Genomic DNA, 19,872 nt, shown 5'->3' on the forward strand with positions numbered 1-19,872 from the left:
GTTGTAGAGCAGGGGTCCCCAATCCCAGTCCACGAGGGCCGATGTCCCTGCAGGTTTTAGCTCTCACCCTGGGTCAATACACCTGAATCACATGATTAGCTCATTACCAGGCCTCTGGAGAACTGCAAGACATGTTGAGAAGGTAATTTATCCATTTAAATCAGCTGTGGTGGGACACATCTAAAACCTGCAGGGACACTGGCCCTTGTAGACTGGGATTGGGGACTCCTATTTGGACAAAGAAGACAGATGGTATGAAAGAGGAGTGAAAGAAGCCATCTATGTCCACTGTGAACACAATCTTTGGACAGAGATGGTGGTTTACCACACCAACTGTCTGCCATCTACAATCCAGTTTTGAGATGCCTTCCCAGGTGCCACTCACATTCTGAGCCTTTTGACCTCAGGAAATCACATGATCGGGTGGATCTAGGTCACACAGAAGGTTTCCCCCAAAACCTTGGCTGATTGTGACCTACACACATTTTCACACCTTGGCTCATGTGATTAGGTAAACAGACCATCAGGGGGTCCATGTCTCTCTCCACCATTTGACCTTAGAACTGAAGAAGCTTCTGGGATGAGAGGTGAAACTATGTATTAGGTGCTTTTTTTCCTGAACACCAGCAGGAGACTGACTGAGAGAAATGCCTTTAGTCATCCACTTTGAGCATTCTGAACATTGAACATGGAATGTTCAAATCCATACTTTATTATTTTTTATAAATAAGTTAGAAACGATCTTCGTTTTATATTTTCATTTTGCTTTTCTTACTACATTAGTATAACCTCTGAATCGCTGATTCCACACGCTGACGCACGTGTGCAGGTGAAGAAGCCGAAACTTTCCTATTACTACTTTTAAATGCAAAATTTTTCCACATAATAATATAATACAGCGTTTCGTTATCTTTTGCTTTTTTATTTTCTATTTTCATTTAAATTTGGAAAACAATTTCAGGTCAGAAGGATAAAATTTGATACTCTGAAATCACACATCGACGATCCTCTGTTGACCGGAAGATAATCGTCTTATTTACAAACGATCTTCGGCAGTGACGTCGCGGCAGGCTGGAGCGGGCGGAGCGGACTGGCGCCGGGAGATTCGAGCTCTGAAGGCGGGTCTGCCTGACTGCATTAACCGCTGTGAGAAGAAGTAGTAACTCGTCAACACAGCAGCTGGACCCTCTAGATTTGCTTCTGCCATGTTGCTAACTACTGTGGAAGTTGAGACCGGGATCAGCAGCTGTTAAACCCTCACAGGTAGGTAGGGTTCGATCCTAACCGCGCCGCGACGACTACCCGAGCACAGCACAGCCAAGCTGGCTAACAGCGCTAATAACGAGCCTACTAACGTTTACTTTTCTTTTTTGTGTACGTACAATGGTTACCATTACCTTTGGTAATACGCCAATATGTTTAAGCACTAAGCATAAGAGTAAATTTACATTAAAGCGTTTTTACTGAATCGCTCCACTCCAATGCTAGCTAACTTTAGCTCCGTGGTTATCTGGAGGTAAAACGGAAATCACAGAAAACAACAGGTGTTCTCTCCAGATTGTAAAACGTTGCTCTTGTGCCGATAAGTAACAGTCAAGGTGAAGCTGAGTGGAGTTTGAATAGCAGTGACTGTTGGCGGTTTTCTTGCTCCGAGGCCTCTATGACCTCGGGCTTTAGTTCGGGGCTCAACCGAAGAAGGCGCCTGCGTCTCCCGGGGAGCGCAGCGAAGAGTATCCGCTGGAACGACATGGTAGAGACTTTTCAGGAATGGTTTTTCAGCTGTTTGTTGATAATGACTGCTTTAACTGTAGGTTATCCATATTTTAGCTTAGTGATGCTTTTAAAATCAGACCTAACGCGTTGTTCCAATCCTCCTCATGTCCACAACCGACTTTAAGTTTTTGCCAGGTTAGGATGCAGATAGATCTTTTTGCGTTACCTAAGTTTCCCACCACAGTCTTGTAGTCTTCCTCATCACTCTTTCTGTTACATCCCACTGCTGCAGAATAATCAGACAATTTCTGAAGGTGGCAGGTCTCTGTGCAGTAGCTGAAGTCTGTGGTGGAGAGGCGCTGGTCCCTGCAGGGACCAGGGTTGCTGACTAGGGCTGGGCCATATTATACCGTTCACGGTAATACCGGTATAATGTTAGGCAACGATAGGAAAATGAAATATCGCGATAGAATGGGAGTAAAACGCGCATGCGCAGTGCCTTTGTTTTCATACGCACATGGCCGATTGTTGCGTGAAACAGATGAACCAGAATTGGTTTGTAAAAATGGTGCAACTTCAGTGATGTGGAACTGGTTTGGTGTTTGTCCGTCAGATACACAACAAAGCACATTTTTTTGCAGAACATGCAAGCGGCCGTTGTTATTGTCATATTTGTCGGACTAAGATGCTCTTAAATCTGGGAGTAATCTGGGTCCTAAACTCCGTATGCTTCAGGTCAAAGAACACTGCAGCATCACTTAGAGTTAAAAACTGTCTAAATTCTTTCATCTTTAATAAAACGATCAGCATTGCTGCTTTACCAGGTGTAACTATAAAGTTTAACTTCCAGGCATCCATGAAAACAAAAGTTATTACATTTAACGGAGTTAGAAGTTAGCAGGAAGCTAGCGGAAGTTAGCTCGCTAGTTTCGCTAGTTACCTAAGCATGATATTGCATGTTCTGACTGAGAGATTTCTGAAAAAAATCAAACGTACAGCTCTGCTATCACTTCCAACATAAATGAAGACTGGAAACTAAACAGCAGTGACGTTTGTAGGGTTACTGAAGTTGGGCTAGCTGGTATATAATGATGTGCTACGTGATCGCTAGCGACACAGCTATGTTAGCATAACATAAACAGTGAAGCTGGAGGACGAACACTAACACTTTTCCACTTATAAAAGTTAACGTGAAGGTTCTTCATGGTTAGAAACAAATGCAATCGCATGGCAGGATGCTGTAAACGGACCAAACTTCAGTCAGGAGAACAACTGAGATAATCCATCCACAATACGAGGTTAGTCATTAATATACTGCAACAACATGGGAATAGAGCAGCTGCCAGAGAATTCAACATTAATGAATCAATGGTACAGAAGTGGAGGAAGCAAGAAGAATGAGTTTAATAAAGTTTGATTTATCTGACTGCTTTGTTTCGCTTAATGTGCCTTATAATCCCGTGCACCTTATGGTCCGAAAAATGCGTACTGCACACTGCAGTTTAATGTTGCAAAGCACCTCTTTTTAACCATATAACCATATTATACGTGGTTATGCTCAGGATATGTCAGCCCATTTCTACTGGAAATGCCTTTTGGTTAAACTTTCAGCAAGGAATTTGCATTTGCACTGTTACATTTTTATAAAGCTTTAATGTACATAAAAACCAGCTTCTTGTTTAAGTGAAAATAAATGGAAGGTTGTCTTTTTGCGCTAGTAATGTTGTGGAGTTGTATTTTGTCTCGCATCAATTATATCGTCGGTTATATCGTTATCGCAAATTTTCAAATATATATCGTGATAAATATTTTTGGCCATATCACCCTGCTCTATTGCTGACCACACTGTCTCTCACATACTGTATGTGTCCACCTCCCTCATCTAAGCTTATCGCCTAGTAGAGTTGGACAGATGGTGTTAAAGTCACTGGAGAAGTTAAAAAATATTATTTAAAAAAACAAACTTTTTTTTTCTTGAACTGTGCTTGTTAGCTTGTCCAGGTGGGTGTAGAGATAGTTGAGCAGGTAGAGACTGGCTGAAGGGGGTCATAAACGGGCTGATCATGGACCTGAGCTGATTTGTGCTGATAGTGCCACAGGTCTGTCTTGGGCAAAGCCACAAGGTATGTGACCTCTGTGACCTCTTCCACTGCATGGGGACCTTTTCCATATTCGGGCTTGTCCTAAAGATGCAATGGAACCACATAACTGGGTAGCGCAAGCTCTGAGGACTACTGGCCCCATCTGACTCTGCATCTGGTCAGCAGTGTGGTGACAGATGGGGGGAGGAGTTGTAAAATTCGGAAAACACAGTGAGCCTGTGAGGAGGGGCAAAAATGGGGGAGGGTTGAAGGTGTATGGGAGGAAGGCTCAGTGTGGGGAAGGAGGGAGCTGCAGCCACAGGTTTTAAGCTGTTAAAGAGCAGAATTGGTTCACAGATTTGGTTTGGCTCACACCACTACTCCTGGGTAGCCTCTCCACTCCAGACTTCACTCATGATGTGCTGCTTCCACTCCATATTCTTTCTGTAGTTTCTGTTGGCATGCATTTGTTTTCACTTCCCTTTGACTTGTTCATACGTTCTCCCTGCTGAAGGCTATATTCTTTGTTTTAAGCAGGACATTTGTTACCCCCCCCTTCCTTGTTTGGATAAAACTTGACAGTCTCTGTAGTTGAGATCTCCTCATTCCAAGTTATCGCAGGCAGCCTCTGTGGGTTTTTTTTATTTTATTTTTTTTATTAATTCTTTCCTTCTTTTTCTGTGCCTCTTTAAGGTGGCCCCCAGAGACAAAGCACATACAAACTCCAAAAAGCACGTGCAAACTCCAAAACACAACGGAAGTGCTCCAGAACGCTAGGGACAGTGTTGAGCTCGATTTGTAAAATAAAGTGCAAGTTTGTTGCAAACGCTTGGAGTTGGATACCGGCAGAAAACACCTGCAAGAATAGAACAACCACGCTTTATAAGAAAGGTAATGTGCAAACTGTTGTTTGTTTGATATGTTTTTAATTACTATGAACACTTGGTTTATGGTGGAGTCAAATCTGACGTTAGCTAACAGTCAGTGTGCTTTGCTCAGAGAGAAGCTCAACACTGCCCCTAGCGTCCTGGAGCACTTCCGCTTTGTTTTGGAGTTTGTACGTGCTTTGTCTCTAGGGGCCACCGTACCTCTTGACTAGCGGGACGTACCTGAGGGTGAGGAGAACCGAGCTGTGATCTGTTTCCAATGGACAACCTGGTCAGGTGCACGAGAGGCACTAGAGATTTGCTTGTTTACTGTCCAGTGTGCAGGGATGAGTCAGATTAAACATGTGAAAGGTTTTGTTGTGGAATTTGGCTTTTTAGGGTTTTATAAAGAATAAAGTTTGCAGGGATCACCCAGTGGAAACTTCTATAGCAGAAGGGAAATAAGGATTATTGTTTAAAGCCGGTGGGTTTAATGAGCCACACAGCGCAAACTAGGGCTGATATATATTAGGGGTGCAACGATACTCGTATCGATATTGAACCGTTCGATACAGTGCTTTCGGTTCGGTACGCATATGTATCGAACAATACAAAAGTTTTTATTTATTTTATCAACTTTTCTTCTGATGATGCTGTCTCTGTTGAGTGCTCAGTGGATCTGCGTTTGACTACTCCACCTAGGCTGCACTGTCGAGTGCAGATCCACTGAGCGCAGCACAAGCTAGCAAGACAGAAGCTAAGCTCGTTGCAACATGGCAACTGCCTCAATGCTACCTGAAATTGAACCTCCCCCACCCTCATTCAGATCTGGCGTTTGGAACTATCTTGGTCTTTATGTGAAGCATGACCCTGAAGGTAAGCACGTCATGGACAAAAGTAAAACAGTATGTCGGATGTGCCATGCAATGCTCAATTGGTGGGAACTAGTACATTAGCGCAGTTTGCTTGTTAACGTGTTGACGCCGTCCAGCCCCATGCATGGGGCGATCCGCGGTAACTCGTTAACGGAGTTTTGCGGCGTTATGGCGTTAATGTCATTTTAACGAGATTAACGTTGACAGCACAACGAATATGACTGCACATTTACTCCGACATCATCCTAGTGCAAAGACAAGCAGACAAAAACAACAAGCACACATGCTACAAACTTTACCCGAGTCATTTAGACAGCCGTTAGCACAGGATTCTCCTTATGGGGACCTGATATGTTTAATATGCTGCTGAGAATATAGCCCAGAAGAAGCGTATAGTATAGCTTTTATTTTGGAAAGGGCCATTTCTCTGTAATAAACTCTCTTTTCCAAAGATGAGATAAATCTATCTCGATCAGATAGATTTATTTATTTTTAATTATTTTGTTGTTTCAGCAACATTAAATTTAAAAACTGTACTTTTGAGTTAAAATATATATTTATAATTTTAATAAATGAGAAATTAAAAAGGCATGAACATCGAAAAACTGAAAGTTTGTGGAAGGCGTAGATTTTGGCTTTCCTCATATTCCAAAACGTGCTTAGTTTTGAGGTGATAAAACAAATGACTTGTATTCCCTTTCTTCGCTATTACTGTCGCCCGGCATAATTTGCAAATGATATTTTTCTGCTCAACCTCTGACTGCTTAAACCCAAACCAGGTCCATGTGACCAACGTTGCACCGGTCTTCTTTATGCGCACCACCTCCTCCACCCCACCTGTAAGCTCCATGATAGCTTGCAGCCACTGCGATGCTTTCAACCAAAACAGGCGCATCAACATGAGCTATCGTGGTACAGCGATACAGTAAAAATCTCTACCATTGGCCAAATTCATATAGTTTCTACTGTATACCGTTTACCCTACACTTAGCCGTTTGGACGAGTTTACACATCAGCCACGATTAGTCTGCATGTAGTTGCTGAACAGAAAATAATGTAGTTTCCTGTCTTGTTTTTTTTGGCTTTTTGATACACATAATGCTACCCTGCAGATGGAGGCCATGGAGGTAGACTCTCCTGTGGAGCTGCAGGGGATTGGGCAGCCAGAGGGTGGCGTTGCAGCTCCTGCAGGCGATGCTGAGAACGCCAACGCTGCTCTCGTCATGTCCGACTCTGGCAGCAGCACTGAAGTAGATGACGATGATGATGATGGCAGCGCCGAGGGACAGGCAGCAGCTTATACTCCTCCAAGGCTTCCTGCCACTTGGGCGTTTAGTCAAAGGGCGGTGGGCGGGGCTACATCTACGCCGCCAATACGAAGGAGAGTCAGGTAAGCTGGACAGCACAGAAGAAACATCACATGTGCTTTGTGTGCTTCATCAAGGTGATAAACCTGTGTTTGTGGTGCAGGCAGGGCCTCAGAGTGCACTATCCGAGCCAGACTGCAGCGCCTTCTAGAGGCTTTCCAGACTTCCTGCTGCGAGCGCCGGCTGCCAGCACAGCAGAGCCAGAGTCGGGCAGCGCCACTGAGATAAGTGAGTCTGAGGATGAGGCAGAGGGTGAAGAAGAGAGCACGGCTGCTGCTGCAGAGCCCATCGACCCTGTGCCACCTGCTGGGTCTGACCTCAGCGTCACTGTCCAACCTGCTCAACCACAGGAAGCCGCTACGACCAGTGAGTCTCAGCTGAATCCATTTCAAGAAATCACCCTGATTAAAGCTTTATCATAAAGCTGCAGCTGGGCTTATGATACATGAAGGTAACCAATGAGTGTCCACGATGATTTTTATGTCCGTTCAGACTCCAGTGGCACGGCAGAAGCCGAGAGGGCAGAAGCTCAAGTCCAGGGTGTTCAGGTAGCTTTCAGACATTTTTCTTTTGTGCTTTCTTGTGCTTTTTACACATGTAAAACTATTTTTTTTATATATTTTAAAATTGTTTTTAGGATAACTTTATTAAAAAATTCTTTGGTTGTAAAAAAAGAAAAATCTCAGCATTAGTATGCAGTTACTGCTGAAGAAAAGTCGCTTTCCTTATGTTTGCTGTGATGTTTGGTGTCTTCTTAAAGTGTGCTTGGCTTTACCACACACAGAGTGAGTTGGTCCTCAGTTGGTGGAGGGGCCTGGTCTGGTCACCGACCATGGGGTACCAGCCCTCGCTTCATCCTCTCTTAATTGGGTTCACAAGCTCTGTGAACTTGTAGTTATCATCTGCAGTGACCTATAACCACCATGACACGGATGGATTACGCTAAATTGTGTCTTTTAGCTGTTTTCCAAAGTGGTCTCACTGTCTTCATTCTAGCACCCACAAAAACCAGGGTTTCTTTATTGCATCAAAAACAAAACAAGAAAAATATGTTTACCATCATCATTTTGTAACAAGTGTAGTCTTGTACAGTATTCCTTGACTGGAAATTGTCCTCGGAGAAGACCAGCTCCGTACAACACCAAGTCACTGATGCGTTCTTTGATAAGTGTGCAGTTGGTGTTAAATTTCCTTCCACAACAGTAAAGTCTTACAAATCCAACTTCTGCTTAAATATTAATAATTAATTAATTAAAGGAAGACATAATGTCAAGAATTTATGTCAAAACTATTTATGCATTATGTGGAAAATATATCAACTCAAGCCTCACGTGGGTGCTGATGCGTTTCTGTAATGCCACTTTCCACAACAAGGTGGTGCAACAAGTCAGTGTAACCTTACTTTGAGCCTTTGAAACACATCGACAGGCTAAAAAGAACTCGCATTCACTGATAAAACGCTGTCCCCAGTTTGTTTGTTTGTTTTTGGTTTTTTTAGGATATTTACAAAAACGATCATTAACTGTTGATCCTCCCTGCTTCCAGGTGTCCTCAGCAGTTCTGTCTCCCAGTGACGAGAATGAAGGTGACACCTGCACCATCTGCTTCGAAGCGTGGACGACGGCCGGCGAGCACAGACTCGCCGCTCTGCGGTGTGGTCACCTCTTCGGTTACACCTGTATCCAGCGCTGGCTGAAAGCTCAGAGCCCTTCTGCTAAATGTCCGCAGGTGAGAAGGAAGAAAAATCCCATCGACCACCGGTGGAAGATTGAAGGTTAAAATATATTTGGGGGTTGTTTTTCTGGTTTTTTTTTTTGTGATTTTAGTGCAACAAGAAAGCAAAGCGTTCCGACATCGTGCTCCTGTATGCTCCAAAACTGAGAGCGCTTGACAACACGGAGCAAGAGAGCTTAAAGAAGTGAGTGATCGCCTTCTCTGCTCTCTGCACCATATCTGTTTAGCTGTGCTAACGAGGAACGCTGCTCTCCTCCAGCGGGACGAATCCTGAGTGAACTCTGTTTATAAACTGTTAAATATTTGCTTAAGAAATGAAAGATAAACCATTAAAGAATCATCACTTGAAATTGACAACAGCTGTCTCACTCCATACCTGCAGGTGCAAGTAAATTCTATATGTATTAATATTTAAAAGGATAATGTCTTACATTGGACACTGATAGATCAAATGAAAGAATCTGTAATCTGCAAACAGGGACTCTAAAAGATCTCTAGGTAGAGTGGTCGCCCCATGATCGGAAGGTCGGGGGTTCAAATCCACTGAGCTACTCTGAGGTACCCCTGAGCACGGTACCATCCCTACACACTGCTCCCCGGGCGCCTGCTTAGTGGCTGCCCACTGCTTCACTGAGTGACTGGGTCAAATGCAGAGAAAGTAATTTCCCCACGGGATCAATAAAGTATACACTATTATTATTATTGTTGTTATTATCTTATTGGGTCATTCCTCCACCCGACCCCCACAAAACTGGGATGCTGAACACAATGTCACGTCTGTCACTGTTATGGTTTCACTTCGGCTGTAAGACCACCTCTCGATTAAGTCACAGATTGTTCATTGAGAGATGTTGCAACAGTTTGAAAAACATGAGAATTTGTGGAAAACACTCGGATTTTGACTTCTTCTCTTCCTGTATCAGCGCTGTAGTGGCCACACCTGTTGTTCAGGAGAACACTGCAGTGCCTACCTGCAGGTTAGCAGCTAGCATAAACAAGCGACTGTAAGATGATGTTGCGGTGGCATGCAAAGCGAACAGTGCAGAGGGTGTACTGGATTCTTAATGGCATCAGCAGAAAAGTTGCTTTACCATCATGTTAAAAAAAATCTAATTACAGTGACGGATCACAGAACCTGCAGCCAGCTCACAGTTGCCTGTTTGACAAGCCTGAAAATGAAACTTAGGTCACGATGACAAAGCAAAAGAATGAATCTTTCAGTTTTTTCTTGCACACTTTTTCCCAGTCTGCATTCACAGGCCTGCTGTCAAAATGGCAAAAATTATGAATAATTGTCTAAAGCCAGCTTCAGCTGTCCTTGTTTGTGCTGTTCTTGTTAGATTTCAGTAGATCAGGATCAGTAACAATATAGTGACATGTTAGGTGGATTTAGTCTGTGGGTTGTTAGTCCCATGACTGATTCCCAACAACGTGTTTGTAGGTCTCTGGAGCAGGAGCAGTCGCTGAGGAGGAAGGCTGAACTGGAGTCGGCTCAGTACAAAATCAAACTGCAGGTCGTCACCAACAAATACGGACAAGCACAGCAGGAGCTGCAGGTATTTCATGTGTTTTTGTTTAAACACAATCAAAGTGCGCAAGTCTCCCTCTGCTTTAGTTTAGTGAAGAATGTGATGCTAATAATCTGCCTTCTCTCCCTCGTACAGGAGCTGAGAGCCCTCATAACCGAGACGAGCAGGAACCTCTTTTCTTCCACGTCCTCGTCCTCCTCCCATGTCCTGAGCCTGTCTCAGAGGGCGGACGGCTCCAGGTCAGCTCAGTACAGCTTCTCCAAAGCGGTGCTGGTGTCTCAGGCCGGAGGCTGCAGGGTTTTATCGTACTGTGAACCTTTGAGCTGCCTGCTGGCCTCTCAGCCGTCGCCTCACACCACGCTGGTGCCCGGTGAGACATCCTTCTTTCCACTTGACAAGTGTGATTCTTTATCGATCACACCAGACACGAAGAACAGTTTCACCCCGCATTAGTTGTGTAAATGTAGTCGCGTTAGACATGCACACATAATGAGAGAAGTTCCACTAATAGATCACCCGAGTTAGCGCGTGTGTGTGTGTGTTTTGAATCACTCAACTTCCCCTTTTTCCTCTTTTCCTCCATTCAGGGTGCGGGGTAAAGAAGGTCAGTGTGGTGAACATGAGGGCGAGTCAGTACGTTCCCATCCACAGCAAACAGATCCGAGGTCTGTCCTTCAACAGGCAGAACGACAGCCTGCTGCTGTCTGCTGCATTGGACAACACTATCAAACTGACCAGGTACGAGCACGTCAGCATCTCCAGCCTCACAGAGGGTTGAGTCGTGCGCGCCTGTGAGTTAATGTGTTGTTGTTTTGTTCCAGCCTGCTGACCAACACGGTGGTTCAGACCTATAATGCGGGTAAACCAGTGTGGAGCTGCTGCTGGTGTTTGGACAACAGTAACTACATCTACGCCGGCCTGAGCAACGGCTCTGTGCTCATCTACGACACGAGAGACACCAGCACGCACGTGCAGGAGCTCGTGCCGCTGCGCTCCAGGTACGCAAAAAACATACGAAGGCAGAGCGAGCAAGACCAAAAGTTTTATTAAACCACAGTTTCACAAATTCACTCAACTTAAAAACTTTGAATTGTGGGTGTGTGATGTTTCCAGATGTCCGGTGGCATCTCTGTGTTACGTCCCGAGGGCAGCGTCCAGCTCGTTCCCATGTGGGGGGCTCCTTGCTGGCTCTCTGGAGGGCGGGTGTTTCTGGGAGCAGGTGAACGAGGCCACCTACAGGCCCCACGTCCTGCCCCTGGAGACCTCTGGCTGCACCGACATCCAGGTGGAGACGGAGAGTCGACACTGTCTCGTCACCTATAGGCCCGGTAAGACCCTGACCCCTCAGTTCCTGATAGAACACCACGTATGTAGGTAAAAGATGGAGGCGGTGTCACGTGATCTAAACTTTACACCCTCTCATGGCACCTTTTGAGTAACCATCGTCTGTCCTGCAGGACGCTCCAATCCGTCTCTGCGCTGTGTCCTCATGGCGCTGACTCGAACCCCTCAGCAGGAGTCGAGTGAGCTGCCCAGCTGTTCCTGCGAGCCGGTGCAGACGTTCAATGCCGGCTCGTCCTGCAAACTGCTCACCAAGAACGCCGTCTTCAGGAGTCCGGACGGAGGCGGGACGCTGGTCTGCGCCGGGGACGAGGCCTCCAACTCCACTATGGTCAGTCCTTTTACATTTGTCTGTTATTTGAAAGAGCAAATTATTATTTTATATTTTGATAAATGATCAGCTTTTATTTTAATGAATTTAGTATTTTTTATTCATATTTGTTTTATATAAAATATTTGTGGTTTGCTTCGTTAAATTATTTTTGCATTCTAAATTAATTGAAATGTATAAATATAAATACCATATCATTTTTGTTGTTTTTTTTTGTGTAATTTCAATTATTTTAAATATAATTTAATAATTACATGTATTAAATGATGTATTATAATAAATAAATGTATTAAATTAAAGAAATATATTAAATGGTTTTATTTGTTAAATGTAATAATTATTCAATTCCCAATTACATTTTGTAATATTTAGTAACATCAAGTGTCCGAGAGTTTGTTCTTTAACCCTTTAAAGCCGGTCGGAGCAGCACGCTCCGTTTTGCGTAACTATTTTTAAATCCTGGTAGCTCTGCAACCACGTAAGCTAGCGCAATCATTTTTTTTTTTTGCATATGAAACCGGAGGAGTTGTACTTACATCTTATGCCATCAGCTTGTCCTCGGTCACGATTTCCTTCCACATAAAGCTTTGCAAAAACTGCATAAAAAGCACTTGCAGCAACAAAAACATAATATTCCAGATGCTTTGCTGATCGGATCAGCTGTTCATAAGAACGTATTCCTACGTTGGAATAGACGTCAGCGTGAACTATTGCATGTCCGCCATGACCTGCCCGAAACCGGAAGTGACGTCATTTTCGCGGAAATGTAGTTGTTTTTTTTTTGTTTTTTTTACCATCAGGGCCTTGTGAGCCTACACTGGTGTTTTTAAAAGTTATGTTTGACTTTATGACTTTCTGTGTCGTTTCTGGGATGCTTAGGACTCAAATTGCACTCCTGGAAATAGTTTATTTTGATGCATATGCTGTTTTTTTTGCAAATATGCATTATAATATTTATATTTGTTTTTCCTGCAGTATATAAAAATTGGTGTATTTCAAAAATAAAACTATGAAGACACTTAAAATAAATTTCCTGTGGTGGGAAACTATTTTGTGCAACTTTTTTGTATTTACAGTTTTGAGGGTTAAGCCTCTTAAATTTCTCTAACTAGAAATATATGTTAAAAAAGCAAAAACGATTTTCAATTTTTTGTAGTTTATTGCACTTTATTGCAATTTATGTAATACACTTAATGCATACATATTATTAAAATTTAGGCTGTAATGATTGTATAGCAACTTGAAATGCTCCCAAAAATGGCTCCACAGCATGTAAAAATATAATATAAGCTCTGGCGGACTTGGTTCTATGGTAGGTCTTAAAGGGTTAAATATTCCTTAAAAATTAAGGAAAATCAGTGATTCTCTTTTAACCCAGATTTTTTTTTTGATTGAATAATTTTTAAATTTAATTTTTATTTTTATGAAATATTAGCCCAAATTCTTTTTAATTGTGCTCGTATTTTGAGCACAGTTATTTTAATTGCTTGGTAAAGGTGTGCAAACTGTGGGTGTTCACAACAACCTGCTAAGAACTAAAGAAATCACAAAGGTGGTTTTTGGTGCAACGCCTTCTTTAGATCCCATTTCACCTCCACAGGCCAGAGGTTGCCACAGCGTCTCTGACTGACACTGAGGCCTTAGCTAATCACTCACTCACTTAACACCTTACTTATGTGCTTGCATATTTAGTTACTGACCTACTTACACAATTAATTATTTACTTAATGACTCACAGTCACACTTACTGAGACTTGCTTATTTGATAGTTTAGATAATTTTTTTTCTTGAATGTTTCTTTTTAAACTTTATATATGATCATTTCTGATGAGTCAGTTTCCAGTTTTGACTTTGCCAAAGGTGTTCTGATGTTGTCTTTAGATTTTAAAATTGTATTAATATTCTTATTTTTTTCTTGAATATTAAGCTTGAAGCTTAAATGTTTCCTTCTGTCTGATTTGTCATCTCGTTCTCCTTTTCCTCCTCAGGTGTGGGACGCCAGCAGCGGCGGTCTGCGCCAGAAGCTTCCGGCCGACCTCCCGGTGCTGGACATCAGCCCGTTTTCTGTGAACGGCGAGCACTTTTTGGCATCGCTTACGGAGAAAATGCTGAAGCTCTACAAGTGGGAGTGAAGTGGGAGGAGTGGGTGAATGCGACAAGAGCAGAAAACCAAGAGACAAACCTCAGTCCCACGAGGAAAGGACGCCATCTGTGAGGAACTGTGGGAAATGTAATGCTGCTAAACTTTTACCTGTGCGTTTACACCGCTGAACAGGTTACCGCGAGTGATCGGACTGAGGAAGCGTTTCACACTCATCGCTTCTTCTTTTTGAAGTGATTCAAATTACGCAGGCGGATCATTTCTGTTCAACATATGAGTGTGATTTCAGGAGCCAAAGATCAGATTAATAATGTCTGTGTGTGAAAGAAAACATGAATGTAGGCCAAACTCGTCTATCTTTGTCATGAAAGTGAGTTCGGTTAGTTCAAGCAGGACTTTCCAACACTTGATGCTAAATTTATCAGATTTTCAGAGTTTCCCCAAAAATTCAACATAAGCCCCCCTTTTCTTTTCTTTTTTTGTCCGCCTTTTAAAAATTTCAGGTTTTCATTTCTGTCAAACTCTGTCCATCTCTGTGGCTCGTTATCGGAGTCAGATTTTATTTAGCCCTCTGACACGGATCACAAAGTGCCAAAGTAATCTGCTGTCGTTTAAAAGTTTACTTTCTTTGTCTTTTTAAAGGAAGTTGTATATATGTATATTTGCCACCAGTTGTTTGTGTACGCCTTCAAAAGTTAATAATAAAAATGTGTTATTTTTAAATAAAGTCAAAATGTTGGATTTAAACTGCTGTGTAATTCATTTATTTTTTAACGTGTGTTCATATGTAGTATTTTTATTTTTTTCCCCCCAAATAATCTCAAGGGATTATCAGATGTAGAAAAATTTCTTCTCCATTGGATTATCAGAGAACAGATCAGCTAAAATTATGATCTAGACTGATTTATGCTGAGGATCAAAGATGGATGCTGAACAGAAACTAGATTTAGTTTCAGATTGTGAGACTTTGAGTGTAAAATTGACCTGTGAATAGGTGTTGGTAGTTTCTACTGTTTCCCTGCTCTTTGACATTTGGTCTCTCAGCGTGACTATGGCGCTTACGATGGAGACTGACCACCAGATCAGTTGTTAGAGCCTCCTACATGAGATTAATGTGCTGACTAGAACTCTGTGGCCTGTCACTGTGGGATGGTTCAGTCTAGAAACTTTCAGTTTTTCTGCCAGCTGAGCAAATCAGCTAGATGCTGCCTTCATGGACTGCTCGTACATCTTATCTTCTTAAAAGCTTTTTGTTGGGGGGAAAAAAAAAAAAAAACTCCGACAAACGCTCCTCTCTTAAGGGATTTTTCTTTCTGTTTTTTTTTATTGTTTTAAAAAAAACTGGCCACTTCAAAACTATGACAATATACATAATTTGTCAGTTTTGAACCAAAAGTCTTGCAAACTGTAAAAAACTGGCTACATATAACCAGTGTTGGGACTAACCATTATTAAGTAATGTGTTACAGTAACTACGTTATTATTGTGGTAACGAGCACGGTAACTAGTTGTTATGCCAAAATTAGGAACGCGTTAGTTGTTACTGGGATTACCGCGATAGTCACCACAGACTATCGTGGAGCTTCCACAGATTAGCCACAAGTAGTGGAGGAGGGAAAGGGGAGGCAAGAGGAGAGTCGCCGGTCCAAGTGTGAACTGAACTTCAGGTAAGAAGTTATGACCTGCAGTCTCTCTGGGTCAGATATAAACCAAGTTTAGGTGGAGTTTATTTTCATTATGCTGACTTTTTCCGTACTGCATACTAGCTAGCATGACAGAGTTTCTATACATCTGGGTGGGTGCTATGTTACTGATGTTGAACTTTATTTTGTTCATAAGGTTAATTATTAGAGTTTCCAACCGTCCTGTAAAAAACAGAATGTCTGGTATTCAGAGAAAATATTATGCATTCCTATTGAGCTGAAAAGGAACAGTTTGTCCCGTAATTCAGCTACAATGAAAAAGACACAAAGCTGGTGTTATTCTGTGTCTTTGCTGCACAGCTGCCTCTTCTTCTCTCATTCTCTCCCCTCTCTCTCCTGTTGCTACTTCAATCATGAAACTGATCAATGATCAGCTGATTGGCTTTTCTCTCTTGTTTGTTTATCACCCACTTTGCGCCAGAAAGAGGAAACCAGCGGATGTCGCGCTAAACAACAGCAGCACGTTTAAGTTTAATAAGCTGCTGTTAGAATATATTTAATATTAATTTCTAGTATCAGCTGATGTTTGCTGGAGCCACAGCTGTAAAGCTGCTGGTCATGATATCGGTTTGAATATGTGATGAGAGGGAAACATGAAGATGAAACCAGGAGATGTCCTTACTGAATCATCAGAGATGGGCAGGTGATGGAGAAACAGGTTTACCTTTTAGGTGACATGAATGAGTTGAAGTTATGAACTGTTTCTGAGAGACAAATAACACCAGGATCCTTTTCTAAGCAGCTGACAGCTGGTAACTGTGCAGGGGCGGGTCTAGCAAAGTGTTGCCAGGGGGCAGGTAGGGCATTAACAGGGAGAGGTGGGCACAAAGACATACTTTTCTTTGTTATTCTCATTTAAAATGTCTCACTTTTAAAAAATAATTATCTGAATCTTACAAACGATTGATAGATTGATGCATATATACCATCAAAACAGTGAACATCACTGTCACAACAGTCAGTGTTTATTATCATTCAAAGGCTTTATGATTTTTCCTATAATGGCGGCCGGTCTCTAGTCAAAATGTCCGGGCCAATTTTCTGTCCCAGTCCAGCCCTGTATGCAGCTCATCTGCAGTCTGGTGTTACCTACATCTTCCTATTCAGAAGGCAGAATTTCTGAGTTCTGAGTACAATCAAAGCACCACGACTGCAGTTTTTGCGTTAGATGTAAAAAAGAGCACATGACGCTGTGACGTAGGCTAGAATCATGGCGGTGGTCAACGACGGTCCAGGCGTGGGATTTCTCTCGTGGAAATATGCACATTATTTTTTTTTTCTATTGGTAGGTGGCACAGTGCACTTGTGGCAAGTAAGCAAGCTAGAAGACTGACAAAGTTATGGAAGCAACACATTAACAAGAGAATTCTGAGTAAAACCAAAGTTACTTTGCCTAGTAACTAGTTACTTTGAAAGTAACAAGTAACTTGAAGTAACTGAGTTACTTTTGATAGAAGTAACTAGTAATGTAACTAAGTTTCTCATTTAAAGTAACTTACCCATATAACATATAACAGTTCCTTTGTTTTGAAGAAAGTACACTGAACTACACCTACATTCTGCTTCAGACATTTATCAACCACAAGACGAGACCACATCATTCTGCTTTCAGTCATCCTAAACCCACGCTCATTTATCTGTGACTTATTGATTTATATTGCACAGACAGTAAGAACGGCATGCATGCAACATCATTTCAATGCACGTTTGACTACTGTTTGTCCTTGTGTTATTCCTAAAATCTTAACTTTCTTATTAAAAAATATCCAGTCTGAACTCAGAGCTTGATTGATCCTGGGTGCCACATCACTTAAGTTTAAGTGGTTTCTTGTGTGCAGTACCACAGTTTTGGACACAGCTTATAATTTTTACATGTTTTCAGCTGTTCTTAAAGGTGCATGTAATAAGAAAACAACATTTAAAAAAAAAAACCTCTGCCACTAGCATTTTAGTTGAAATTCCTACTCTAATTATTTAATTATTCTTTAATTATTTTTGAATTACCGGCTTAAGCTTATCATTTCTAATTAGTTAATGTTTTTATGTGTTTACCTTAAAGGAAACCGCAGAGTCGCTGTGTCGCGCTATCCTTAGCACAGGGATAGGGTAAAATGGAGGCAGATGATCGTATATGGTGACCCTTAAACGGAGCAGCCAAAAGAAGAGTTCTGTTAATAAAGAGATCCACCATACCACTCCTGAGGGCTGAAAATGCCCAGCTGATGATATTTAATGATATTTGAGAAACACTGAGGTTTTGTTTCCGTTTCAATGCACACTTCGAAAAGTCTGCATGAAAATACCAATTACAATTATTTATTTCCATAACATCCAATATAACACTTTCATTTTAAGACATGAATCAGTTGAAAGTCCAAACTTACCATTACATGTGTGTTTCAGGTTCACACATCAGAGTGACTGAGAACGTCGTGCTGTGTTCTTTCCTGAAATAAAAAGCATCCCCTGAAAACAGCCTGGATCCATCTCCGTTCTCAGGCTGATATGAATTTGAAATCAAATAAGTTATTGTGAGCTTAACAAATGCAGCAGTCTTGTGACTGAAAGGTCTTTAATCATAACATACTTCCAGGCAGAGGAAACATGACCAAATGTGCAGCTTTAATCCGGACTGGGAGGTGTAAACAGATTTCACCAATTAAACTGGAACAGTAGTAACTGAACTGCTCTGAACCACACTGTATGATGTTTAGACATCAAGTTTACACGCAGTGTTCACAGGTTTTAATTTAACTAATTAACTTTATAAAAGATTAAACTTTACACTAAACTAATATCATAAAGAATGCCAGGAAGAGACATTTCCATGGCTGGATGACTCACAGCATGAACACACGAGGACTTATTAAATATTTATGAACTATTCACTAGAAGAAAACAATGTCTGGAACTTTATCCTCAGTGCCCATATTTCCGACAGCTCCTGAAAGCAGCAGCAGGCTGACTGGCTCTGTGAAGATGGCGGACTGCATACGTGTTCCTCTGCTCCTGCTCTTGATGTGCATCTTTTTGTTTGTACATCCGATTCAAGCTCAAAACAAAGCTATTTCCAAACTTATTGCCGGTGTCGATAAAATGCAGAACCCAGTTGGAGGTCCGGGGCTCGCGGCGGGGAACCCTGGAGTCGATGAGAGGAACCAAGGCGCCGGGGCCTCGCTGTCTCGGAGGCGCTCTACCGGCTGGAAGTTGGCTGAGGAGGCGGTGTGCAGAGACGACCTGACCCGGCTTTGCCCCAAACACTCCTGGAACAATAACCTGGCGGTGTTGGAGTGTCTCCAGGACAGGAAAGAGGTATATTCGCGGGAATGGTAGCTTTAATCCCGGAGAAAGAGGCAGGGTGTGCCTGCAGAACGAGCTAAAGCTAGCTGCTAGCAACCAGACAACGTCACGCCAAACGCCAGGCAAAATTACAGCAATTTATGATTTTTTGTATCGTTTTTAATGTAACACCCAGTGCATGAGAGGACTCAAAACATTTTCATAGTCGTTGAAGTTTAGTTTTCAATTCGGCGTGCTACAGTGCCAGGAATGCAAGGAACTGTGTCTCAACTGAATGCTTCAAATTGGAAAAGTGAGACGTGGATAAGAAAAAAAGAAACTGGTTACCATTTAAATAAAAGTTGGACTATTAACAGGCCGAATTTATCTGAATATATTACCGACTCAGATTAACTATAAACTTGGATCAGAGTACCTATAGGGATTTAATATTGGGCTAAAACTGGTGGATTGTTGGTGCTCTACGGAGTAGTTAAAACACCACGTATGTTTCGGATTAGCTAGCGGTTAAATGTCAAATTATCAAAGAAAAATGCTCCTTTGCTGGTATAACAGTCCGCAGAAACCCAGCGGCACTCTGGCGTGGACAGATGGGTAACCGAGTAACTTTTTAAACCGAGTGACTTTACATTAAAGCTGTTAACTGTTCGGCAGCAGTTGTCGCTAGCTCTGGTAGCCTTGGCGAAATGCTAACCCAGATAACGTTACCAAACCTGCTGCTGGGTGATTTTAAGCTTTTTTTACTTTTAATTTCAGACCCCGATGGTGATTGATAGGGGTGTTGTCCACCTAGTGTGCGGTTGTTATGTGTTAAAGATTGATGTGAGACAGACTGAAGTGTTAGGACTTATTTTGTCTGATGGTTTCCCCCCTGGGGAAGGCTGTTGGTGGCCTCTCTGTGCAGCCCCGTTATTCTCTGTGGTTTTGGGGG

General features: G+C 42.3%; 2 protein-coding genes across 7 annotated transcripts in view; both read left to right on the forward strand.

Annotated features, from left to right (window-relative positions):
- The first annotated feature begins 1,033 nt into the window (after nt 1–1,033).
- Nucleotides 1,034–14,685, forward strand: rfwd3 (ring finger and WD repeat domain 3). Of its 2 annotated transcripts, XM_085464841.1 has the most exons (14): nt 1,034–1,263; nt 4,488–4,685; nt 6,648–6,925; nt 7,006–7,268; nt 7,395–7,450; nt 8,448–8,630; nt 8,729–8,820; nt 10,078–10,192; nt 10,301–10,535; nt 10,753–10,903; nt 10,987–11,163; nt 11,279–11,493; nt 11,623–11,837; nt 13,826–14,685. In XM_085464841.1, the coding sequence occupies exons 3-14, from the start codon at nt 6,648–6,650 to the stop codon at nt 13,967–13,969; spliced, it is 2,124 nt and encodes a 707-aa protein (XP_085320967.1). In that variant the 5' UTR covers nt 1,034–1,263; nt 4,488–4,685; the 3' UTR covers nt 13,970–14,685. The 2 variants fall into 2 exon arrangements, with proteins under 2 accessions (XP_085320967.1, XP_085320966.1); XM_085464840.1 differs by lacking the exon at nt 4,488–4,685.
- Nucleotides 14,686–18,581: 3,896 nt separating this feature from the next.
- Nucleotides 18,582–19,872, forward strand: part of LOC146706648 (Golgi apparatus protein 1-like) — a 40,916-nt gene continuing 39,625 nt past the window's right edge. For all 5 annotated transcript variants that reach the window (XM_085464842.1, XM_085464843.1, XM_085464845.1 and 2 more), the window contains exon 1: nt 18,582–18,953. In XM_085464842.1, the coding sequence (XP_085320968.1) occupies nt 18,621–18,953 (333 nt within the window). In that variant the 5' untranslated portion in view covers nt 18,582–18,620. The remainder of the gene's footprint in view (nt 18,954–19,872) is intronic.

The sequence above is a fragment of the Copadichromis virginalis genome, linkage group LG7 (assembly GCF_057382275.1).
Source record: "Copadichromis virginalis isolate Kocher_CV1m ecotype Utaka linkage group LG7, C_Virginalis_male_GT1.1, whole genome shotgun sequence".
Classification (NCBI taxonomy): domain Eukaryota; kingdom Metazoa; phylum Chordata; class Actinopteri; order Cichliformes; family Cichlidae; genus Copadichromis; species Copadichromis virginalis.